The sequence below is a fragment of the Tripterygium wilfordii genome, chromosome 9 (genome assembly GCF_013401445.1).
Source record: "Tripterygium wilfordii isolate XIE 37 chromosome 9, ASM1340144v1, whole genome shotgun sequence".
NCBI classification, from domain to species: domain Eukaryota; kingdom Viridiplantae; phylum Streptophyta; class Magnoliopsida; order Celastrales; family Celastraceae; genus Tripterygium; species Tripterygium wilfordii.
Window position 1 is genome coordinate 3,456,471 of NC_052240.1, and position 24,863 is coordinate 3,481,333.

At 37.8% G+C, this 24,863-nt stretch overlaps 5 protein-coding genes, 1 long non-coding RNA gene and 1 pseudogene across 6 annotated transcripts; 6 read left to right on the forward strand and 1 right to left on the reverse strand.

The window, feature by feature from the left end:
* Nucleotides 1-237: 237 nt before the first annotated feature.
* Nucleotides 238-3,569, reverse strand: LOC120005433 (protein ELC-like). The gene is made up of 2 exons (XM_038855057.1): nucleotides 2,249-3,569; nucleotides 238-886 (listed from the first exon to the last, which is right to left on the reverse strand). The coding sequence occupies exon 1, from the start codon at nucleotides 3,504-3,506 to the stop codon at nucleotides 2,316-2,318; it is 1,191 nt and encodes a 396-aa protein (XP_038710985.1). The 5' UTR covers nucleotides 3,507-3,569; the 3' UTR covers nucleotides 238-886; nucleotides 2,249-2,315.
* Nucleotides 3,570-6,586: 3,017 nt separating this feature from the next.
* Nucleotides 6,587-9,426, forward strand: LOC120006541. Its single transcript, XR_005470031.1, has 3 exons — nucleotides 6,587-6,798; nucleotides 8,946-9,126; nucleotides 9,254-9,426. It is a non-coding gene; the product is annotated as an uncharacterized LOC120006541 (long non-coding RNA).
* Nucleotides 9,427-9,507: 81 nt separating this feature from the next.
* Nucleotides 9,508-14,000, forward strand: LOC120005910 (kelch-like protein 12; the record flags this gene model as incomplete). The annotated part of the gene is made up of 8 exons (XM_038855796.1): nucleotides 9,508-10,557; nucleotides 10,650-10,727; nucleotides 11,953-12,283; nucleotides 12,376-12,575; nucleotides 12,958-13,034; nucleotides 13,138-13,239; nucleotides 13,444-13,630; nucleotides 13,737-14,000. Coding segments are annotated over 8 exons (2,115 nt in total), but the record flags the coding sequence as incomplete, so codon positions are not given.
* Nucleotides 14,001-14,425: 425 nt separating this feature from the next.
* Nucleotides 14,426-16,362, forward strand: LOC120005911 (annotated as a pseudogene).
* Nucleotides 16,363-18,345: 1,983 nt separating this feature from the next.
* Nucleotides 18,346-19,434, forward strand: LOC120006540 (inactive protein RESTRICTED TEV MOVEMENT 2-like). Its single transcript, XM_038856599.1, has 2 exons — nucleotides 18,346-18,547; nucleotides 18,648-19,434. The coding sequence occupies exons 1-2, from the start codon at nucleotides 18,400-18,402 to the stop codon at nucleotides 18,890-18,892; spliced, it is 393 nt and encodes a 130-aa protein (XP_038712527.1). The 5' UTR covers nucleotides 18,346-18,399; the 3' UTR covers nucleotides 18,893-19,434.
* A 198-nt stretch (nucleotides 19,435-19,632) lies between these two features.
* Nucleotides 19,633-21,487, forward strand: LOC120006692 (pentatricopeptide repeat-containing protein At1g12300, mitochondrial-like). Its single transcript, XM_038856825.1, has one exon. It carries the CDS (start codon nucleotides 19,731-19,733, stop codon nucleotides 21,450-21,452), a length of 1,722 nt encoding a protein of 573 aa, XP_038712753.1. The 5' UTR covers nucleotides 19,633-19,730; the 3' UTR covers nucleotides 21,453-21,487.
* On the forward strand, nucleotides 21,370-24,569 carry LOC120006693 (galactoside 2-alpha-L-fucosyltransferase-like). The gene is made up of 3 exons (XM_038856826.1): nucleotides 21,370-21,493; nucleotides 22,708-22,900; nucleotides 23,006-24,569. Exons 2-3 carry the CDS (start codon nucleotides 22,726-22,728, stop codon nucleotides 24,457-24,459), a joined length of 1,629 nt encoding a protein of 542 aa, XP_038712754.1. The 5' UTR covers nucleotides 21,370-21,493; nucleotides 22,708-22,725; the 3' UTR covers nucleotides 24,460-24,569.
* The last annotated feature ends 294 nt before the right edge of the window (nucleotides 24,570-24,863 follow it).

Below are 24,863 nucleotides of genomic sequence, written 5' to 3' on the forward strand. Positions count from 1 at the left end.
TTTCAGCCCAAGCTTTCACATTGTGCATATTATTCCCAAATTGTTACTCTCTTCGAAAAACAAAAAAAAAAAAAAACTTCAAACACAGCCCAAGTGTGATTAGGGTTTGTTTATGCACCAACTAGGAGAGATGATAGAGATCAATTTTGTTGATCCTTCGTAGATTTATAGAATGAAACGGCAATACTAATCACCGACCTCACTGCTCCATTAGAAGGAACGGGGTGGAAGACCGAATGGATTTAATAATCTTTAGCATCAAATAATAAAATGTTTTCCACCCCAAACTCCAAAGTAGGTCAGACAAAATCCCCAAGAATATGTTTTCCTGACAAGTAAACAATAAGTTGCTGACCAGTTGTGAATCCGAATGGATTTCCACCACTCAGCGCTGGTTCAGTTGGTCACACACAAATCCTCACCATCGCTCTCTTATCCCTGACAAGCATTGCCTTGAGGTCTAGTTTGGGAAGATTAGACTCGGGCCACAGAACATGTTCTTGGTACCAGAGTTCTTCCAATCCCAGCAGCACACAGGGCCTCACCCCATTCCCGTTCAAAGTACTCATTCACAAAACTCAAAGTACTCATTCACAATCCTTTTCTGCACCTCAGCGTAATGCAAGCGGGCTTCTTCCAGAGCTTTCTATCCGACTTCACTAAGGCAGGCTTCTAAAGTTTTCTTCCGCTCCAAAAGCTCATGTTTGGCTGCTTCTCTTCCTTTCAGCCTCTTCAGCCCGGGCCTCCAGCCCCTAAGCCATTTTTACAGCCCTCACAGCATGATGATAAATTGATAATTGGCAGCATCTGAAGCCTCAGTCAGAGAGGTTTTTAAAACCTGGTTGATCGGGGATCAATGAGTCCTCCCAAATCCTTGTTGTTGATCCTGTTCAGATTCGTGCCCCATGCTATAAAATATGCCTGGAATATACTGTATTTTTCCAAAAAAAGTACATATAATCCAAAACTTAAACCATATAAAGTCCATGACTATCTCAGAGGATTGACCATGCTGCCCACGCAATCTTCTAAAGCAAAACTTAAGTTCAAACAATTCTTTTAACTAGGTCTTATAACAAAACACAATAGCCACTTCAAATCATTATAGCCTTTTCTGTTTTACAAATATTCATAAGATTTGTATCACAAACATAAATTTCAGAGAAAAATGCCCAAAACAAAAAGACTAAGGTAGTATTGAATTATAATCTAAATTGAAGACAACCTAACTGCATTGATTCACACAGATAATTAAGACGTTCTTCAGCTCAAACTGGTAACTGGTAACTGGTAAGTTTAGACCATTGGTTGTCACTTTGTGTCTAAGGGGTACCACCAAATATTGGTATGCTACAAGTCTAAACCAGTAAGTGATATTACACTGGCATAAGAATTGCCATCTCATTGGCCTTTTTGACAACACTATTCTAATTTAGGAAATATCGATATTGACAATGTGCCAGCCTCATCTACTGGGTCATATATGTCTTCCAATGTAACCACTAACCAGCAGTAAGGTCATTGACTCATTGGTATTTAAAAATAAAACTTTTACTGGTAAAAGACTGGATATCTAACATCTAAGAAAGAGAAGTTGCACAGTTACAGCTTACTCCAACAAGGCAACAACCAATCCCCTGCTACAAACCATTTGTGTCACATACAACCACAACCACAAGCACAAGACAAGCATAATCTGGCAAGCAAGCAATTGCCAGAGTCTGTTCTCTATACACTGATCAAAAATAAATATTTCTCTTCGATTTCAGATAAATAACAAAACACCAGAGAAATCTATCACAATTTGGTGAAAACCCAAGAGAGATAGGCTAAGGCTAATCAAAATAATAACAAAAATTAAAATAGTTCCAGCAGTGGTTACTAATTTGGCATGAGATCAAGAAGAATGCAAGATGCTATATAATCACCAACTCAGAAGACCAACAATATCACGGAAAAGTCAATTGTACAATGGATAAGTAAAAGCAGCTATTCTTAATCAAATGCTTTGATTTATACAGCTGCAATTGTTGCCAGAGAAAAAAAATTATGATCTTCTATCAAATTCACAAGAGAGTGTTGTCACCCAAAAGATGAGCCCCAACACCTCAATTTACATCACTAGCCTATGATTCCCATAAATGGATAGCATCTCCTCTATAATGATACAAAATGTATGAAGAGGAGCAAGAGCTCTAAAATATGATAGCATAGAAGTGACATTGGCAAGGATTGAAAAGAATCTAACCTCAAACAATATCATGACCATATAACTCTACAGTTCACTTTCAAATTGAGCTGCATTCTTTCAACTTTCATGTAGCATAATTGGAAGCCCTAGCAGCCATACCAGCAACCTGAGCCTGCATCTGAGTAGCCCTGACTTTGGCCGCAGTTGCACGGTGAAAGAACTGTTCCCTCGACAACAACCTCACATTCCTCAAGTACTGATCAAATGGCATCACCCCTTCCTGCACGGCCTTATCCAAAGAGTACACAACATCCTCAATAGCCAAATCCGCAGAAGTGCATTCCAAAATCTGCTTAGACAGCACATCAGTGCACTCAATAGCATTGTCCACATCTAAAATGGGAGCATTCTTGACCTTCCCTTCACTCTCCCTCACCCATCCCTCCAAAACGTCGATGTTCATCAACACAACCTGCAATTGCGCCTCTAATCCTTCCTTTTCATCTTGCATCCCCTTCAATCCCCTATTAACCTCCTCCTCTCTCCGCCTCAACACAGCCTGCGCGCTAAACAACCCTTCCACCTCCGCCTCCCTCGTCTTCCTCATCGCCGTAATATCCCCGTGCGCCGTCTCCATTATCCTCTTAATCGCGTTCTTCTTGTACACCTCGGCCGCATCGTCAGTGTGCGCCCTCCCAGACCCGCCGTAAGGAGACGGAGGCGGGTACGGCCTCGGAGTTGATGTCGAATGAGAAGTATGATGGATCACTACCGGCGGTCTAACGTATTCCGAAAGTCCTCCAGACCCAAAACTAGTGCTCGGGATTGGGCTAGGTGTCGGACGGCGCTGCGCGTAAAGCGGTGGATCTCGTGAGAAGGTCCTGCTCAACTCGCCAACAAGATCGACAATATTCGAACTCGGATAGATCCAATTCTGCAAGCAAGGGATCGAGACGAGCCCCGACGGGCTAACGTGCGGATGAGGCCGCTTGATGACCATATCGCGAGTCGGATTGACGTACACGGCGGGAGGATGCCGAGGATAGGACTCCATAAGCCAGATAACCACAGGGATGTTGTAGGTGACGCCATGGAAGGGCATCGGAATTGTACCATCGGCCTGGAGTAAATTCACGGAGCGGCCATCGTTATGAGTGAAGGTTGCCGTCTTGGGTTCCAACGACGGGTAAGCTCCGGTAAGAGTGACCAGGTGGTTGCGGATCAGCCACTTGGTGTCCTCCGAATAAGGGAGGGAAGATGGCCCCCGCTGTGAGAGTACGGAGGAGAGGAACTGCTGGATCTGTGATGGCACCATAGGTGAGAAGTCAAAGAGAGGTTCATCAACTTAGTTGATTGATTTTTAAATTTGTTTAGCTATGAAGAAGTGCTTTCGCTAGGGCCCATTGGCCATTAAGTATCAAGGCCTTTTGGGTTTAATTGGGCCAAAAGGCCCACATTTACACCAAACCTCTTTTCCATTCTTCTTTTTACAATTAAAAAACTAGTTATGATAGAGATCTCAAGAGCTAGTATCCCAATTATCTTAATTGCTTAGTTATACGCATATGATTTTATGCGCATATGTGAGACATGTAGAGCCCACTAATTTACTTAAATCTTTTGCAACCTGTGATTAGGGTTGTCCAAAAAAATCGTGTCAAACTGATTGATTGGTTAGTTATTGTTAAACATATATTAGTAAGAATTAACCGAAAAATCGATCAAACTGCCAATAACCAATCCATTGGGAGGTTAAATTTATGTCAAAAAACCGGAAAAAAAACCCTACTGAAACTCACCGTGGATACCCCTAACTATGATAACTGAGATATCAACCGTTGAGATCTTTATCAATTTCATAAAAAAATTCATCATTACTGCTTGAGAGAGGTAGGTAATAATTTGAATGAAGTAGCTTGATATTAATTTCTCATAGTGTCATCCTAATTAATTATCTACCTTTTACCAAACTCTCATTTAAATATATTTGTTTAAACTATTAGAAGAAATTAAAACAACCACTTATTAGAGTGTCTTTAAATAAATAAAAAATTGTTCTCGTTAAATAATTTAAAGGAGGTTACCACATTTTATAAAAAGAATCCAAATTTACAATAAGGTATCTATGTCAAAAATTTTAGATTGTTTTTATTAGGGCTGTTATTGGTACGGTTACCGTTACCAAACACGGAATACCGTTACCATACCAATTCTTTCGGTAACTCAAAAAATGTTACCGTTACCGTTACCGGAAGAGTCGGTATACCGATGGTCGGTATACCGATCGATCGGTAATGGTAAGTCGGTAATTGGTAAATTTACCAATTCTTAAACTTATTTAAAAAAGAGAAAGAAAAAAAAAATACATCAAGTAGTATTGTGTTTAATAGTCATTGTATGAAAGTACAACACTTTCATCTTGCCTACAATACCAATAATAAAAGTAATAGATTAATGAGAAGGATCATTGTGCTACATGTGAATAAGAGAAAATACCTATCAATCGGAGAAAAAAAGAAAGGAGAATTCACATAACATTATTCCAACAATCTATAACGGAAAATCTTTCATTTCATTAATTTCTAATATTTTTAGTATCCGAAGTGTTTTAAACTCCATAGCATGAAAGCTAGAAGAAACAAGATAAATAAAGATAAAAGACCATAATGGAAATGGAGAAGAAAAGCATGTAATCAATACCAACAAAGCATTTTGTTATGTAGCAAACGCTGCTTTAAAGTTAATGAAATTGCTACGAGTGATATATAAATGATAACCCTAAAAATAATAAATGGTCTAGATTAAATTAGATCAATCTAATGGTCATAATTAAATAAAACTAAAACTAAAAATAATATTAATATATATTTAATATATATGTCGGTAATCGGGAAATTTACCGGTTTTGAACTTTGCTTACCGTTACCGTTACCGAAATCATCGGTAAATTTACCGTACCGAACAATTGGTAACGGTATACCAATCTTCTGTTATTTTCGGTAACCAATTGATCGGTAATGGTATACCAATGGATAATTTACCATACCAATAACAGCCCTAGTTTTTATGGACATATGAATATGTGGGTCTGGGCCAAGTAAATGGGTTATGGGCTTAGAATGAGTTCTGTATTGATTGGAGTTAGGAGATTTGCCAGAAACAGGCCCAAGTGATGAATGGGCTTTGTTTCGTTACACGCGATGGGTTTAGCTAGCATGACTTATTTGTTACAAAGCGGAATAAATGTGCCTCTTCAAAGCATCCACAATGGGATGATTTTGAAGTACTTGACATGATATTTTCTTGATAAGTTAAGTGTTAGATGTTCACAATAGGTATAATGGAGTGTATTTTAAATACTTGAAATGTTACTTTTTTTATAAGTATAGCATTACATGCACACAATGGTGAAAAATGACACTTGAAAATTTAGTTGTGGAAAAAGAATACTTGAGAGTTGGAGTATGTATATAGTTGATGAATAGTGAAGAGATAGGTGATGAAAAGGAAGAGAGAGATGATGAAAAGGAAGAGATAGAAAATAGAGAAAATGAGTATGAGGTGTTGGAATGTATGGAGTGTTAATAGTGTATATTAAGATATTCACTCATCCAATTAAATTGTGCCACGTAGGATAGATGAGGAGAGTGAGAATGATTTTGGAGTGCTAGATATTTAGTGCACCATTGTGGATGCTCTCAGTTTTCATTTCTCTCTGAATCTTCTCTGTTCTGAAAATCCCTAGCCCCATCGGCCATCCTCAAAAGGTAACACTTACCATTCCAACTAGTAGTTCAAGTCTCTTCAGTGAAATAAATAATTGTAAACTTGTGCTCAAATAATAAATGGTTTATATTTTTAACAAGCTCACACACATTTAACAAAAAAAAATTGGTGATTCAGATCGTTAAGTTAGTTGTTTAACTTCTCAACACATGTAACAAGTTTTAATATCCACTCTGGTGCAATCTAGCGTTATTTATGCACTAAGTTTTGGTTCAAGACTTAATCAATTCATGTAATTTACAGATATACCGTGAACCCATGTGGTTTATGGATATACTGTGGAGTATGGGTATTAATTTTGGAGTTTAATGAACTGTGCTTTCTTATAAGTTTCCTCATCACCAAAAAAAACTCAAGACAAATTTACTCATTTTTGACACATCATATTTGAAATACGACAATGTTAGAGACCTTAAACGTCTCTCAAATCTATGTGACATTAAAATAACCATTGATTAAAAATAAATATAGAGCCCACTTCACATCCAACCCTCCACATTAAATCCAACCCTCCACATTAAATGAGGATATCAAAATATCCTCATCATTTTTTAGTAATAATATTAATAATCAAATTTTAGTCTTTGCTACTTGGATGACACATTTCGCGCTTTCAAAAGAGTGAGGAAACAGTGCGCACTTCACTCTCTGAACCTCTCTACTCTCTCTCCGTCGTACGTCACGTCAGAGACTTGTCGACGTTTCGAATTCTTCGTATTTTCTTCGCTTGTCAGGGAATACGAAAGCCCTAATTTATCATCCAGTGAAATCGACAGTCTCAGTCTTCGTTCAAGAACATACATTTCACAATCGAAGTTTCGGTGCGTAAACAACGCTCTTAACCTACGCTTGTTTGGTATCTGGCTTCTGATCGTTGAGTTTTGGAGATATGTATGAAATGTAGCAAAAAGTGATTGTACTGATGATTGTTGTTTTTTTCTTTCTACTTCGAGAAAGTTTATTTTATTCATCTGAATAGTTGCTTTGTTAAATAAGGTGTCGATGAACTTTTTTTGATCTTCGATTCTGTACAAATTTCCCGTTTAAGAAGCAAGATTGTCAAAGTATTTCCTGAACGGACTGTTTTGTTGTTATTGTTTATGGATTTCTCTGTTAATTTTTTTTTTCTAGATGGAATGGAATGGCTGTGGATGTGTATTTGTGTTCGAACCTCTTTGATGAACTTGAAATTTGTCAAAGATATCAACAAAATCTTTGATATCTTTGACAAATGAACAAAATCTTTGAATTTGTCAAAGATATCTACAAAATATCAATGATATCTTTGACAAATCAACAAAATCTTTGAATTTGTCAAAGATATCAACATCTTTGATTTACTTTATTGACATTATTTTTCTTACTTTTCCTTTCTAACGCCTATATAAAGGCATGTTGTACACAATCAAGATATAGTGAAAAATATAGATCCTTTCACTTCTCTAACATGGTATCGGAGCCACTCCTGTTGAGGCACTCCAGAGTAGTGTACGTACTACCATTGATACAGCACATATTATTACAGCCTTGGTCCAACACTCCTTAGGTGGGATCTTGGTTTTGGGTCCGTCCCAAGTCGGTTGCGGTCTCCTTTGAGATGTTCTTCTCTTTTCTTGAGTTTTGGTGTCCTCCGTGGCGGTGCTCCTTCCGCCGTTAGTCGTGCTCTTCCAGGGGTACTCCTTTGCTCGGGCCCCTAGCTAGACCCGATTGCTTCTTCTGCCTTTTCATCAGTTTGAGCATGGTTCCTCGCAGTTCGTTCCTTTGGCCTCCTGCTGCCGTATGGTGGTGTCCATGTTTCTGGCTGCTTTTCCCTGCTGTTTCTATCATCGCTCTTGGTGCTAAGATATCGGTCCTCTCTTGGAGTCCTTTTACTGCGTTTTTAAGGCTTCTCTAGAGATGGGTCCCTTCTCGGAGTTTTGCTGCTGTTAATCTTACTATTTGCCCTCTTTGGTCCCATTCCGGATTTCTGCGTGCAGGCTTGGTGTTCCTTTGTCTGCTCTCTTGGGTTCCCATGTGGATTTTTTCTTGCTTTTTGGTAGCCTCGATTCTCAGAGCTGGATCCCCATCCTTTAGTGTTTGGGTTTTGGTGCGTGTCGCTGGACTGCTCCTTTTTTGGCTTCTCGGTTTGTTGGTTTCTTTATATTCAATTCTGTCAACGATATCAACAAAATCTTTGATATCTTTGAAATTTATTTTTGACAATATCCACTCTTGACCAACCTGCTGATCTTTTCACCAAGCCACTCCTGCCAGGTCGTTTCAGAGACTTAGTTTCCAAACTCAAGCTTACTTCTACTGCACCAACTTGAGTTTGAGGGGGGATGTCAAAGATATCAACAAAATCTTTGATATCTTTGACAAATGAACAAAATCTTTGAATTTGTCAAAGATATCTACAAAATATCAATGATATCTTTGACAAATCAACAAAATCTTTGAATTTGTCAAAGATATCAACATCTTTGATTTACTTTATTGACATTATTTTTCTTACTTTTCCTTTCTAACGCCTATATAAAGGCATGTTGTACACAATTAAGATATAGTGAAAAATATAGATCCTTTCACTTCTCTAACAAAATTAATGTACGATTGAAGGTTTTGCTCTCACTTTTTGTATATGTTATTTTTCTATATGGGAAGAGACCCTGTTTGGATATGTTGTCTGATTTCTTTTTTTGAGGGTTGGGGGGCAATGTGATAATATATACGCCATAGTTTTTTGCATACGAATCCGTCAGTTTTTTCTATTTGTCGGAAATTCAAGACCTTAAGGGGGAGTCATATGTATACTTTCAGACTTTTCTGAATGTTATACTTTTGTTGCCAGAGAAGGATTAATGCTGTTGGATTTACTTTATCCTTTGTATTGTGCTTGCTTAATTTGCTACCTTGACTTACATTATAGATTTTTTGAGGATGATATTACTATGTATTAGTGAAAGAACTAAGGCTTATCTTCTCATAGAGAACTAAAATGGGAGCAGGAAGGAAGAAACATACACTTTTATTAAAGGAAAAGTCTCAAAGTTCATGGACGGTAAATTGCAGTGCAAGTGCTAGAAACCTATTGAAGAAAGACCTTTGTGCGGTCATCTTTGGTTGCAAGCACAATACAATCAAAGAGTGTTTTTCTAAACAGCTGCTTGGTTAGTTGTCCCCGTTGTGCTGAATTAGCATGAATTTTTGTTTTTGTTTTTTATTCCCCTCATTTTAGATTGTAATGCATATTTTTTGACGAGACAAACTTATGAAATTCAATACGAATCTTCACAGGATTACCTTCTCCCCATTTCTCTTATGTGAAGAACATCAATCCCGGGTTACCATTGTTTTTGTTCAACTATAGTGATAGGAGGCTTCATGGCATCTTTGAGGCTTCAAGTCATGGGAAATTGAATATTGATCCATATGGGTGGACTGATGGTTCAGATCAGACCCTATTTGCCGCACAGGTATTGCTTGTGAAATTTTTTTAGATTTACGGTCATCTCAAGAAGTGGAATTGACTTTAGTTCTGCTGTTTTCATATAAAGGTCAGGTTCCGTATCCGGAAGCAGTGCCTGTCTTTGTCAGAATCAGAGTTTCGCCCTATAATTGCCGACAATTACTATGAAGCAAATTTTTTTTGGTTTGAACTAGATCGTAATCAAACTGACAAGTTGATCAGTTTGTTTTCATCTTCACCAGTCGGATCTGGTCCGTCCCTTTCAAACCATGTGAAGTTTAGCTCTCTCTCGAAAGGTTTGTATATTTCTACTAAAAGGAATGGAAATTACAGCTCCGAGACATCTAATTTGGCAGTGGCTTGTGCAGATCAAACCTATTTGGGACGTGGCTCCTCTCAAAATGAACTGGGTCTGGACAGAGAAAAGAAGAGATTGGAGGTTATTGTCAGCAACAACAAAGCCGGAAATGATGAGTATGAGGCTGGTCATACAAATCAAAGTTATGGGCATTCATACGCTTATGTTGTGGAGTATACGAGTACTATTAACCCCAACACTGATAATTCTCATACAGCAGCAGGTGACGTGAATACTTCCCTTCCTCAGAGTCAGAAGTCTTGGAGTTCTTTATTCAAAAGTAAAACAGACCCTGGTACAGCAAAGGAACCTGAAGATTGTAAATCCCTAGCTGGTGAATTGTCTGTTTTAGAATGGGAGTCATCTTGTGTTGGCCCCTCTTGTAAAAGACAGTTATTAGAACCTCCAACAGATGAGGCGGTTGTAGGAAAGTATGACAATGGTGAAGGTTTGATCTCCTCTGTCATTGGAGAGGCTGATTTTTCTGCTTGTCACAGTGAGTCAAATGAAACCTTGCCTACTACAGATACTACACAAGAATGTGGAGAGCTTAATACAGCAGCTTTGGACGGGGATCTGCCTTTGAATCTTGAAAGGAGCTTGCCATGGGACTTGTCTTGTTTGGATGGAGAAAGCCAGTTTTTGAAAGCTCCTATTGAAAATTTGGGAAAGGATAATCACGGGAATCGGATCCAAATCAACGGAAACTACGTTGCAGAAACAGCAGTAATATCTGAAACGAACCTTTCTGAGCTTCAGCGACTAGTATGCAAGGTATTTGAACTTTTTTGTGGCCCTTGATCTTCTTGGATTCTGAATTTCAAATTATCTAGTTACCTTATATGTTATCTGCATTCTTCTTAAAGTTGTTGCTAGAGGTGGAAGATTTGAAGTCATCTAAGTCTGTACAAGGTCAAAGAATCAGTTTTTTGGAGCATGAATTGGTAAGGTTCCATTGGGTAATGTCACTCTTATTTTATTTTGAAAAATTCTATGCCTTGATAAAATAAGGTTTCCTGCATCATTTGGTTGACAGGTGTATACTCATTCTGTTGTCAGTTGGCTTTTCTCTGGAAATATAGGAAGTTCATTATGGAATATTGCATAATCCTTATGGGGCAACATTTTAAAACTGGTGCATCGTTCATTAAGCACCATATGTGGTGCAGTTTGAATTACCTTAGGAAACTTGATTATGCATCTTCCTGTTCTACGATCCCTATTCCCTGGCATAAAATGTTGGAATATGGTTGACACAATTGAATTCCCCCTCGTCTTACCCATTCAACCTATTGAGTGGAAATGTGATTTAACAGGTTGTGGAAGCTTCAGGGCTGCTTTAAGTAATGAATTTCATTTGCATTTCAAAATGGAGAGATCCCTTCTTTCAAATCTTCAAATATTTCATAAACAAGTTATTTATTATTTTATTTTCCCAAATGTCATGGATCTATAATATCCATTTGCAATTTTATACTTGTTTTGTTACTTCAGTCAATTAAGTTCAATGGATTGACTTAAATATGCCTAGAATTTTTTATGACGACAGATCAGATTGTTTAATTCCTAACTTCCATCTCCATCTTTTTAATTAATCACCCTGCACTCTGTATTTCAATTAATTAGCATGTGTTGGACTGCCCTTTTCTCAAGGAGAGAGGGGGTTGGAATATGATTTAAATGATTAAATTTTGCCCGCACTGATAGGATAACAAAGTGGGTTAAAATTGTGATTTAACATACAGTACTGGGCAAGTTTTATTATTTATATGCAGGCATTGGTTGAGCTGTCATGCATTACAAAGATTACTTTCATTGGTGGAAAGTGCTGCTGTAAATACTTGTCTCTGTGTCACATTTTTTTTTTCAACATAAGCAGTTTCTTCTTTATTTTGTATACAAGCATTTCATCTTGAGGTAGGTTTGTTTTATATGATTATCTAATAACGTTACTGTACTGTCGAAAATCTCCTGCATTTCTCATCGTAACATTGAATTTCCACATTCATTCGAAGGAAAAAAAAAAATCTCTGGCACAGGATTCCACTTGGTTACTGTGTGGAGAATGGTAGTTCCGGTTATATCATTTTTTCGTTCATACTTATACTCTTTGTTGGCTTACTTCTTGTCATGGATTAGCGATCTTATTTTGGTAAATTGGAAAAATAGGTTGGGTCCAAAATTGAAATACTACATCTGAGAAGAAGATGCAAGGAATTGGAATTTGGATCACTAGCATCTTTTGGACTTGCTGAAGACTCTAACCCAAAGGAGCTGAATTCAATCAATGAGGAACAACCAGACCTTGAAGATGCAATACTTGTAGCCGGAGGATTTGATGGTTCTTCATGGCTATCTTCTTTGGATTGCTATCATCCTCACAGAGGTCTTCTGAGGTCGCTTAGTTCTATGAGTTCTGTACGGTCCTATGGTGCAGCAAAGTTATATGGTGAACTTTATATTCTCGGTGGTATAGATGGTAATTCCTGGCATAATACAGGTACTTTCGTTGCTTTTCTATTTATCTTATGGTACATACTGCTTCTTGACAATGCAAATGAATTTCTGATTTTACTTTTTTTAAATATGAAGTTGATTCGTACAACCCAGTTTCCAATCGCTGGGTTAGCCGTCCTCCATTGAATCGAAGTAAGGGAGGCTTAGCTGGGGTATCATTGCAGGAAAAGATTTTTGCGATTGGGGGTGGAAATGGACTTGATTACTTCGCAGAGGTGGAGATGTTGGATCTAAATTTTGGAAGGTGGATCCCTATGCGTTCAATTTTACAAAAGGTACAATCTAAATTATTGTTGGATTGCATAACTGCAGTGCTCGGAATAATAGTCTTTGTTGTACTCATGTGGCTGCTGATTGGATTAGAGGGACAACCATATCTTTATGGATTTGACTCTATGACAACAAATAAAAATTGCAAGATCACAAGCATGAAACTGCCACTTTATGGCACCATTTGCGCTGCCATTAAAAGCTCACTTTGGAAAGCAATTAATCAATTGATGCTGTTCTGGTTAGAAATTTTTTTTACCCTGATTGACATTCCATTAAGGACTTCTGTAACAAAAAGAAAAGAAAATTATAGGAAAGGATATTTGGATTTTCTTTCTTTTTGAATTAGTTTCAGTCAACTAACTTATTTCACTTCTATTCTGTCAGCGATTTGCTGCCGCCGCTGCAGAAATGAATGGCACAATTTATGTTGTTGGGGGATATGATGGAACAACTTACTTAAAGTATGATACCTTTTCAATTAGTTTTTTCTTTATCTTTCTTTTATCATCGTTTGATTGGTTGATAAGGTTGTCTGATTGAATCATCTTCTTATCTCTCATTCAGCTCACTTGAGAGGTTTGATCCTCGAGAGCATTATAGTAAAAATCTTGGGAGCATGGCCACAAGGAGAGGATGCCATTCTTTGGTTGTTTTAAATGAAAAATTGTAAGTAAACTTTATTGAGTATGGATAAGTTCATGAACGGTTTGATGTTAGGAATCTTGGTTGCAGACACTGATTACATGAGACACCAGCTTGGTGTAAGAAACTTATTCAATCAGACCATTGTATGGTGGATGCTTTTAATTGTTGATCCAGATATTGAAAATCTTATCGTAATCAAAACTTTATGGAAAATCATACATGCAGGTATGCTATTGGAGGCTATGACGGAGCTAGAATGGTCCCAACAGTTGAGATTTTCGACCCTCGTATTGGTTCATGGATGATGGGGGATTCCTTGAATGACATTAGGGGATATTTTGGAGCTGTTGTGATTGGAGATGGGATTTATGCCATTGGGGGTATGAAGAAAGATGGTGAAGTTTTGGACACGGTACGCACCATTCCCAGCATACTTTACACACCTTCAAATGGATATAGCGATTTATTCATAATGTTCTTATGTTTACCATTAAACGATTTAATATGATCATTCTCAGGTGGAGTATTACAAGGAGGGTCATGGTTGGTGGGTAACCGACCGGAAAACACTTGGCAAACGGTGCCACTTCTCTTCCATTGTTATGTGAGTTTGAGGGCATGAAAAATCAGTCTGCCTTTATTTGTAAAAAAGAAGAGCAAAATTTTGTGGGTAAATCATAGCGAGTTGTAGAAGGTGAAACAACTAGAATGTTAAAGACGTAAATGGAACATGAGTGGTGATATACTCGGGCAATAGAACTGTTTGTGTTTGTTCTTGTTTTTGACATGGGCAATTTTAACATCATGGATGACATATTTAACCCAAGGAACTGAAACCAAAACGATATCGTTTTTTTTTTCTTTTTTTATCATAAACAACATTTACCGTCCACAATGAAGAATAGTTCCACCTTCTTATGAAACTTACCAGCCTATAAGTCACAGAGGATTGAATAAGGTTTAATGTTCAAAGTAATTTCTCAAAGTGGATTGAAGAGGATTGGACTTAATTGCTCTCCATGACCCAATCAAGGTGGACCAGGCAAATTTGCAGGCCTAGTCAGGGTTAGTGGAAAGTAAACCCCAATCACACCCTATAATTGCTAGCGCTTAGACATTCCTGTCTCGCACGGTAGAACTGAAGCAGCCAAGAAGAAGATCTTCTTTGTTCGATACAGTCTCCGCTTCTCGTCTTCTTCTTCAAGGTATGGCTTCTCTGAAATACTCCTCCATTCGTACTTCTCTCAGATCCGCCTCTCTTCATACCTCCAAATCTTTAATAAAAGGCCGCGATTTTGATTTCAACGGCATCGATGATGCTGTTCACTGCTTTAATCGGATGGGTCACATGCACCCTCCACCTTCTACGTTTGAATTTAATTTATTGTTTAGTTCAATCGTGAAAATGAATCACTATTCAGCCGTGATTTCACTGGCTAAATCTATAGAGCTGTTTGGTATCAAGCACGATATCTGTACTTTTAATATATTGATCAACTGCCTCTGCCGTTTGAGGCGTGTAGATTTTGGGTTTTCTCTTCTGGGGAAAATCCTGAAACTTGGTCACCAACCTGATACGGTAACATTCACCACCATCATCAAGGGATTGTCTGCTGAGGGTAAAGTTGCACATGCTGTGAGATTTTTTGATGAGATGGTGGATAATGGTTATCAACCCAATGTAGTTACAACACTATGACGAATTGTTTTTGTAAGGGAGGATACACCCATGTCGCACCCCATTTACTCAACAAAATGGAAAATAGAGGTTGTGAACCAGATGTGGTGGCATATAATGTAGTCATTGACGGCCTATGCAAGGACATGCAATTTGACAACGCTTTCAATATGTATTTGGAAATGATGGATCAAGGTGTTACACCAGATGTCGTCACTTATAGCTCTTTAATTCAAGGTGCGTGCAATTCGGACCAATGGAAGAAGACTACTAGATTATGGAATGAAATGATTGCAAGGAAGATCACACCAGATGTCATCACTTTCAGTATTATCATTGATAAGCTATGTAAAGAAGGGGAGATTTTGGAGGCTGAATGTGTACTTGAGATGATGATTGAGGTCGGGGTGGACCTTGATCTGGTCACTTATACTGCATTGATGGATGGATATTGTCTAGTAGGCCAAATTGATAAGGCATTGAAAGTGTTTGATACGATTTCTGAGAGGGGTTTTCAACTTAATGTTATTAGTTCTAATATCTTAAACAATGGATTATGTAAGAGTAAACGTATAAAGAAAGCAATGGGATTTTTTAGTGATATGAATTCCAAAGGGTTGTCTGCTAACACTATTACATACAATACCCTTATAAGTGCATTGTGCAATGTAGGCGAAGTTCAAGCGGCAAAAGATCTTCTTGGGGAGATGTGTGCACGCGGTCATACTCCAAACTTGATAACTTACAGCAGTCTATTGAATGGTTTATGCAAGCATGGGTATCTTGATGAGGCATTGGTTTTGTTTAAAGCAATGGAAGAAAGTGGGTTGGAACTTGATATTATAACTTATAACACCATCATTGATGGTTTAAGCAAGGGCGGGAAGCTTAATATTGCAACTGACCTGTTTTCCAGCTTGTCTGTGAAGGGCGTAAATCATGATGTCAAGTCGTATAATATCATGATCAACGGCCTCTGTAAAGAAGGGTACTTAAGTGAAGCATACCGGCTTTTCACTGAAATGGAAGGTAATGGTTTGTCCCCAGACGGCAGTATTTATAATGCAATCATCCGAGGATTTTTCCACAACAGTAACACATCTTTGGAAATGCGGCTTCTTCAATAAATGCGTGATAAGGGGTTCTCTGGAGATGCATCTACTGCAGAGATGCTAGTGGATTTGTTATCTAACGATGCATATGACAAATCAGTTTCCAACGAACTTCTTCGTAAGCTACTGTCAACTTGATCATTGATGTATGCATCAGACCTGTTATTCCTAAGTGAGTGGTGAGTTAATTGTTGAAATCTTGTCTGATTATTGTTGTTCCTTTATGTCTATGTAGCTTCCTAGGATCTCAATATCTCTTAATTTGTTTTTGAAATGAATCGTAATGTTTTCAAATTAATATTATGATGAAACATTATTAACATGTACTACTATTTGTTACAATTTTCTTCAGTATGTTTTTTTTCCCTGTTCCCTAAAAAGTACAGAATTCTTTCAATGTCATTATTTCTATTGAAGTTGCTGAATAATATCCTCCAATCATAACATGTTTCTTGCCCGCTCTAAATCCTTGGTTATGTTCGGAGGAATTGTGTTTTGGTGTGTGCGAGTATACCTTTTTCGTATCAGGGTAAATTGTAATCATATCAACTCCACAGATGCATCTACTGCAGAGATGTTAGTGGATTTGTTATCTAACGATGCATTTGACAAATCAGTTTCTGAAGAACTTCGTAAGCTACTGTCAACTTGATCTTTCTTGCAACCTGTTATTCCTAAGTGAGTGGTGAGTTAATTGTTGAAATCTTGTCAGGTTATTGCTCTTCTTTTATGTCTATGTAGCTTCCTTGGATCTCAATATCTCGTAATTTGTTTTTGAAATGAATTCTAATGTTTACAAACTAATATTATGATCAAACAATATTAGCAGCTACTACCATTTGTAACAATTTTCTACATTATGCCTGTTTTCCCCTATTCACTAAAATGTCTCAGAATTCTTTCAATGTCATTATTTATATTGAAGTAGCTGAATAATGTCCTCAAATCATAACATCTTTCTCGCACGCTGTAAATCATTTGTTTTGTTCGGAGGCAATGTGTTTTGTTTATGTCTCTCTCTCTCTCTCTCTCTCTCTCTATATATATATATATATATAGACACACACTAATTTTCATTCAAAAAATCTACTAAATTCCCTTTTCCTTTAGAACTTCTAATTGACAGCACAGTAGGGGATGTTTTATAGGAATTGCTGTTTAATTTGATCCTCATTTGTATGTAAACATGGGGAAGTATTTTCATAATTCTCTTTATCCAAAGGAGTCTTTTGTTTTTCTTGAAAATGCTGGATCATAAATCTTGGCCATAGCAATGATCAAATTTTCAAGTAATGCAACCGCTGGAAGCTCGATTTTACTGCAGCTTGAGAAGCATTGTTGCCTCTATTTGTAAGAGTGCAATATTATCTGCTTGATAAGAGAGAGTACAATATTATCTGCTTGATAAGAGTACAGACCTGCAGACACTAACGCTCGATTAGAACTGCTTCACTGGTCAAATTACTGTATGACTTGGTTAACTCAATTTTTTTGGCGGTTTTTAGTTTGAAGAACAATTCATTTAATGGGTTTCTCCCAAAATGTATAAAAAAATCTGGAAAATCTTAGAATTCTTGGTCTTTTAAGGAATCAGTTTGGAGAAGTTCCTGATCTTTACAACTTGACAAACCTTAAAGTTCTTGATTTAGGAAGAAATCTAAGAATGGATTGTAGAACCATTTCCCTCCTCGCTGCCGCCACTTCCTATGCTAATATCTTGATGTTGGGGCGACAAACTCACTGGTATGCTACTACAGAACATGTCCTGCAGTTCTGATATTGCTTTTGTCAATTCATCCTCAAATCTTTTGACTGGAAAGTTGCCTACTTGCCTGGAATTAACAACCAGTGACAGGGATGTGCTTTATGGTGGAAAATTGTTTGTCTAATGTGGGTCAAGAGCGGAATCCTCCTTACATCTGTCACAGTGAAGCATTGGCTGTTGAAATCTTGCCTCATAAGCAGAAGCAAATCAAGAAGGTATATGGTAAGAATGCAGAGAATTACCTCAAACAGAACAAGTATATATAATGCTAGATTGAACTTGCCTTAAAAGAAACTAATCAATTTTCGATTAATTGGAATGATTTTTCTTTACCATTGCCCAGATAAACTTAGCATTGTTAACTGTGTTTGGCAAGCTAGAAAGTGTAGAGGCCAAACAAGGAATTGAGTCTTTATTTGTGTAACACGTTACAGTTATACCTCAGACATAGACATGATGTTGAGAGATTGAAAAAACCCAACTAAAACAAGAAAACAAAACCAATGGAGAAAGAATAGTCCAACCCTAAAGAAAACCCTTGAAGCTGCTTAATTACCTTCCTTGATCGTCTATATATATATATATATATTGAGGTGTATGTAACATTGACATATATTGAGGACACAATGGCCATGAGTATGAGGCAGAGAAGAGGGGGAAACATCATTTACCGTCCACATCGAAGAATAGCTCCACCCTCTTATGAGACTTTCCAGCCTAATTCAGAGTGGATTGAAGAAGATAGTTCAACCATTTTACTCGTTTATGTTGAAGGTAATTTTGGATTATAAATCTCACGTTTCCTTTCTCATCAGCAGCTTAATCCCACATTGTTGTTATACATTTGCCAACCACATTAGACTTGATTGCGCAGGTTTCTTGAAGGACCAAATCAAGGTGGACCACGACGAATCCGCAGGCCTGATCAGGGTTAGTGGAGAGCGTCCTGTTCTAGACAGGAGACACCTTCGTTTTAACCAACAGTTTAGTGCACCAGAAGATTGTAACCCAGAGAAATGGAAACCCAATTTGATGAAGGGATTCTCAGGATCACAATTCCAAAGCTCAACATTGGTCCTAAAGAGAATGCCAAGGAAACCCTCCTTCAAGAAGCCTTAATAGAGCCCATACCTCAAAAGGGTCATGAAGATATTCTGCCTAAAACAACATCAGACGCCAACAATGAAGAACAAAAAGCAGAGGAAAAAATCGAAGTTGTAATCTCCGAAAGATCAAACGAAGCCGAGAATGTTACGGAGGATAAGGAAGATGAAATTGGTGAGAAAAGTAAAGAATCGAAGACAAGTGTTAATCTTCTTGAAAACAAAGAGAAGGAAAAGAATGAAAGTGACACTAATTTAGAGACTCAGAGAGGTGGTGGTGATTATGAAGAGAAGCCGGGGAAGGTTGGTCCTTCCATTACTGGACATAATGAAGAGAAGCAAATGCTGATAAATGTTGGTGTAGCAACTTTGGTGATTTTAACAGTTGGTGCTCAAGTATACAATACCATTATTGGTTTCAACTGTACAAGTTAATCAGAACCATATAAGTGAACACAACGTTGTATATACACATATTATGTAACTTTATAAGTGAACACAACGTTGTATATACACACATTATATAACTTTATAAGTGAACACATTGTACTTTGAATATTCAGAAAATCTTAAGAATGATGATTTAACATAGCGTTGGACTGGAATTTGGATCAATCATCTGTACATGTATGTCAGTACACATGAGCAAGAAGGAAGTCGAGGAACAAGGAACTGAAACCAAAAACGATGTCGTTTTCCACAAAAAAATTGTAAAAAAGAAAATAACGAGTGAGATGAAAACACTTGCTAGCCGCCTGTAGACATTCCTCTCTTGCACGCTAGAACTGAAGCAGCCAAGAAGAAGATCTTCTTTGTTCGATACAGTCTCCGCTTCTCGTCTTCTTCTTCAAGGTATGGCTTCTCTCAATTACTCCTCACTTCGTACTTTTCTCAGATCGGCCTCTTTTCATACCTCCAAAGCTTCAATAAAAGGCCGCGATTTTGATTTCAACGGCATCGATGATGCTGTTCACTGCTTTAATCGGATGGTTCACATGCACCCTCCACCTTCTACGTTCGAATTTAATCGATTGTTTAGTTCAATCGTGAAAATGAATCACTATTCAGTCGTGATTTCACTGGCTAAATCTATGGAGTTGTTTGGTATCAAGCACAATATCTGCACTTTTAATATATTGATCAACTGCCTCTGCTGTTTGAGGCGTGTGGATTTTGGGTTTTCTCTTTTGGGGAAAATCCTGAAACTTGGTCTCCAACCTGATACTGTAACATTCACCACCATCATCAAGGGATTGTGTGCTGAGGGTAAAGTTGCCTATGCTGTGAGATTTTTTGATGAGATGGTGGATAATGGTTATCAACCCAATGTAGTTACTTACACCACTATGATGAATTGTTTTTGTAAAGGAGGATACACCCACATCGCACTCCATTTACTCAGCAAAATGGAAAATAGAGGTTGTAAACCAGATGTGGTGGCATATAATATAGTCATTGATGGCCTATGCAAGGACATGCGATTTGACAATGCTTTCAATCTGTATTTGGAAATGATGGATCAAGGTGTCACACCAGATGTCGTCACGTATAACTCTTTAATTCAAGGTGGATGCAATTCAGGCCAATGGAAGAAGACTACTAGGTTATGGAATGAAATGATTGCAAAGAAGATCACACCGAATGTCATCACTTTCAGTATTATCGTTGATATGCTATGTAAAGAAGGGAAGATTTTAGAGGCTGAATGTGTTCTTAAGAAGATGATTGAGGACGGGGTGGACCCTAATGTGGTCACATATAGTGCATTGATGGACGGATATTGTCTAATAGGCCGAATTGATAAGGCATTGAGAGTGTTTGACACGATTGCTAAAAGGGGTTTTCAACTTAATGTTGTTAGTTATAATATCTTAATCAATGGATTATGTAGGAGTAAACGTATAAAGAAAGCAATGGGATTTTTTAGTGATATGAATTCCAAAGGGTTGCTTGCTAACACTATTACATACAATACCCTTGTAAGTGCATTGTGCAATGTAGGCAAAGTTCAACCGGCAAAAGATCTTCTTGAGGAGATGTGTGCACGCGGTCATACTCCAAACTTGATAACTTACAACACTTTATTAGATGGTTTATGCAAGCATGGGTATCTTGATGAGGCATTGGTTTTGTTTAAAGCAATGGAAGAAAGTGGGTTGGAACTTGATATTATAACTTATAACACCATCATTGATGGTTTAAGCAAGGGCGGGAAGCTTAATATTGCAACTGACCTGTTTTCCAGCTTGTCTGTGAAGGGCGTAAATCATGATATAAAGTCGTATAATATCATGATCAACGGCCTCTGTAAAGAAGGGCACTTAAGTGAAGCATACCGGCTTTTCACTGAAATGGAAGGTAATGGTTTGTCCCCAGATGGCAGTATTTATAATGCAATCATCCGAGGATTTTTCCGCAACAGCAACATATCTTTGGCAATGCGGCTTCTTCAAGAAATGCGTGATAAGGGGTTCTCTGGAGATGCATCTACTGCAGAGATGCTAGTGGATTTGTTATCTAACGATGCCTATGACAAATCAGTTTCCGAAGAACTTCGTAAGCTACTGTCAACTTGATCACTGATGCATGCATCAGACCTGTTATTCCTGTGTGAGTGGTGAGTTAATTGTTGAAATCTTGTCAGATTATTGTTCTTCCTTAATGTCTATGTAGCTTCCTAGGATCTCAATATCTCTTAATTTGTTTTTGAAATGAATCGTAACGTTTTCCCCCTGTTCCCTGAAAAGTACAGAATTCTTTCAATGTCATTATTTCTATTGAAGTTGCTGAATAATATCCTCCAATCATAACATGTTGCTCGCCCGCTCTAAATCCTTGGTTATGTTCGGAGGCATTATGTTTTGTGTATGTTTCTCTTTATATATTAAGCTAATAATTTCCTTTTCCTTTAGAACTTATAATTGACAGCTCGGTTGGGGATATTTTATAGGGATTGCTGTTGAATTTGAATCTCATTTGTATTGAAACATAGGGAAGTATTAATAATTCTCTATATCAAAAGGGTACTTATAATTTGATACTCATAGTGGACTTGGAGACAAGTAAAGAGTTCTGCTGATGATTGAATTTTATTCATAGTGACTAATGGATTTGGTCATAAATAATTCACTACAGGTACGTTTTTCACCTCTCAAAATGCAGCAAAAATGCTTGGATGTCAAAAGCTGGAATACCATCATTTTCCTTCTAAAAACATAGTGGAATAATATAACAGCAGTTCCTTTAGAGAATTACAACAAACTTCCTCTCCTATCAATTGTCGGATGAATTTTCTGAAAACTTTGACAGATTCATCCCCCTCAATTCTTTAAAAACAAAAAGCTTAACCAGAGTAGTTTATATGCTAGATTTAGATCTTGTTTTAGAGAGAGAGAGAGAAAGCTTTTTTGTTTGTTTAGTTGTCTAACCATTAGACAACTTTGAACTCAAATCAATGTTCGCTAAAGTCAAAACCATTCCTACTTGCCATTTCTCTATGGCCTTAAAGTTGGGCCACTTTTGTTGATAATGACTCCACAGTTTTGCTGCTAATCAAACCAGCAAAGTAATATTATAATATGTGAGTCCTGCATAAATTAAGGCATAAGGCACCCACCTGAATGTGCACATGAAGAGTTTTCCAAAGCCATTAGAATTGGGTCAAAAAACACTGGCTTAGATCTCAAGTTGGGGAATCGTAGAGTACAAGTAATTGAATCCAGTTGACACTGCATTGTTTTTTGGTCATGTAAACCGCACACCAGATATTATGTTTTTGTTTCTTCTTTGATTCTGAATAGTAGAAGCTGTCCATTTGGCTAAAAATAACAGAAGTTCCATCAAGTCTCAATGAAGTCACATAGCTTCAGGAAGACCAAGTCCAAAATATTCCTGATTGCTTTGCTGATACTAGTCACATTCTCCGCGATGATTTATCGAAACCCAGCTTTTAATCCTATTGAGGGATTTGTTAAATCATCATGTATCGGAAGAGCGCCTCAAAGTGTTAAACCATTAGCTGCTGGTAAGTCCATGATTTGTACGTTCTCATTCTGTGTTTTTTGTATGTGCTTTAAAGCCTTCAATTTACATATTTTGATTGCATGACATGGAAAATTTTGATACCCAGAAAAGGATTCATCTGAAGCTACAACGATTCCAAATGACAAGCTGTTTGGGGGACTTTTGGCACCTGGGTTCGACAAAGAATCTTGCGTTAGCAGGTACCAATCAGGCTTATATCGCAAAGCTTCTCCGCATAAGCCTTCTTCATATCTCATCTCCAAGCTACGAAACTACGAGAATCTGCATAAAAGATGTGGACCTTATACAGAATCATACAACAAAAGCCTTGTTGAACTCCAAGCAGGCTATAAAAAGAGTAGTAGTACCAGCACAGAATGTAAATACTTAGTCTGGTTACCTCACAGTGGTCTGGGGAACAGAATACTGTCAATGGCATCTGCATTTCTTTACGCTCTCCTGACAAACCGTGTCCTCCTCGTCGAACATGAACTTGATATGGCTGACATATTCTGTGATCCATTCCCTAACACATCATGGTTGCTGCCAATAGATTTTCCTCTCAAAAATGATTTCAATGGCTTCAACATGAGATATCCTGAAAAATTCGGGAACATTGTAAGGAGAAACGATGTAAACGTCTCACCAGAGTCGCCGGTACCTGCATTCATTTATGTTCATCTGGAACATGACTACAACTATCATGACATGCTGTTCTTTTGTGATCAAAATCAAGCCTTTCTTGACAGAGTCCCCTGGTTGATCACATTGTCGGATAATTACTTCATCCCAGCACTTTTCATGATGCCATCTTTTGAGCAGGAACTGAACAAATTGTTTCCGGATAAGGAAAAAGTTTTTCATTTTCTGGGTCGATACCTTTTTCATCCTTCAAATCAAGTTTGGGGAAAGATCACAAGGTTCTACAATGCATTCTTAGCCAAGGCAGACGAGAAGATTGGTATCCAAGTAAGAGTGTTCGACGCCAAAACCAGTCCGTTTCAAAGCATTAAGGACCAAATTCTGGGTTGTGCACTAAGAGAGAAACTGCTTCCAGACACAGATAAACAAAATGCAACACCTTCCAAGCTTGAAAACCAGACGTCGAAGGCTGTACTGATAACATCGTTGTATCCGGAGTACTACGAGAGCTTAAGGAACATGTATTTGGAGGAATCAACTGTGACTGGAGAGGTGATTAGTGTATACCAGCCAAGTCATGAAGTGAAACAAGTATTTGGGAACAATGTGCACAATATGAAGGCATGGGCTGAGATGTATCTGCTTAGTTTGAGTGATGTGCTGATCACAAGTTCTTGGTCTACTTTTGGATATGTAGCTCAAGGACTTGGAGCCTTGAAGCCATGGATTCTGTACAAGCCAGAGGATCCTAAGACACCTGATCTGCCTTGTTTCAAAGGGGTTTCAATAGAACCTTGTTTTCATAGCCCGCCAGTGTACGAATGCAAAGCAAAGATCAAAGTTGACACTGGTGCCTTAGTTCCTCATGTGAAGCATTGTGAAGATAGAATTCAAGGAATCAAGCTGTTTAACAGTTGACAGATGATTGGAGAGGATAAGTTTTAAGAATAAATGCTTGAATCTTATTCAAACAAACACACTCATCAAACAAATTCAATACACAGACACTATATTGCGTCTGTCCTTTATTCATGTTGTTACTGTTTCAAACAAAAATTCTTCAATTCCATGATGTTGTTATGCATAGTAAGGATAGCCTTTGAGTTGAAAATGTTAGGAATGTAAGTCAAACATACCAACTAATATTGTCAGCTCCGAATAACGAGTCCGCATGGATTTTTCTCCTGGGCCATCTCGGTAGTACTTAACCATAGAAAATGGCGAAATGATCAGGTATAAAGGCAATAGGGCATGCATATTTTTCATACAAGTCTCTACAAAATCTTAGCAGTGTAGTACTCTACAGTCTACTCTATGTCCAC

Coding starts and splice junctions, on each gene's coding strand:
- LOC120006540 (XM_038856599.1), top strand. CDS start 18,400: ATGGCCATGAGTATGAGGCAGAGAAGAGGGGGAAACATCATTTACCGT. Junction 18,548..18,647: donor TTTACTCGTTTATGTTGAAG/GTAATTTTGGAT, acceptor TTGATTGCGCAG/GTTTCTTGAAGGACCAAATC.
- LOC120005433 (XM_038855057.1), bottom strand. CDS start 3,506: ATGGTGCCATCACAGATCCAGCAGTTCCTCTCCTCCGTACTCTCACAG.
- LOC120006693 (XM_038856826.1), top strand. CDS start 22,726: ATGAAGTCACATAGCTTCAGGAAGACCAAGTCCAAAATATTCCTGATT. Junction 22,901..23,005: donor TGTTAAACCATTAGCTGCTG/GTAAGTCCATGA, acceptor TTTGATACCCAG/AAAAGGATTCATCTGAAGCT.
- LOC120006692 (XM_038856825.1), top strand. CDS start 19,731: ATGGCTTCTCTCAATTACTCCTCACTTCGTACTTTTCTCAGATCGGCC.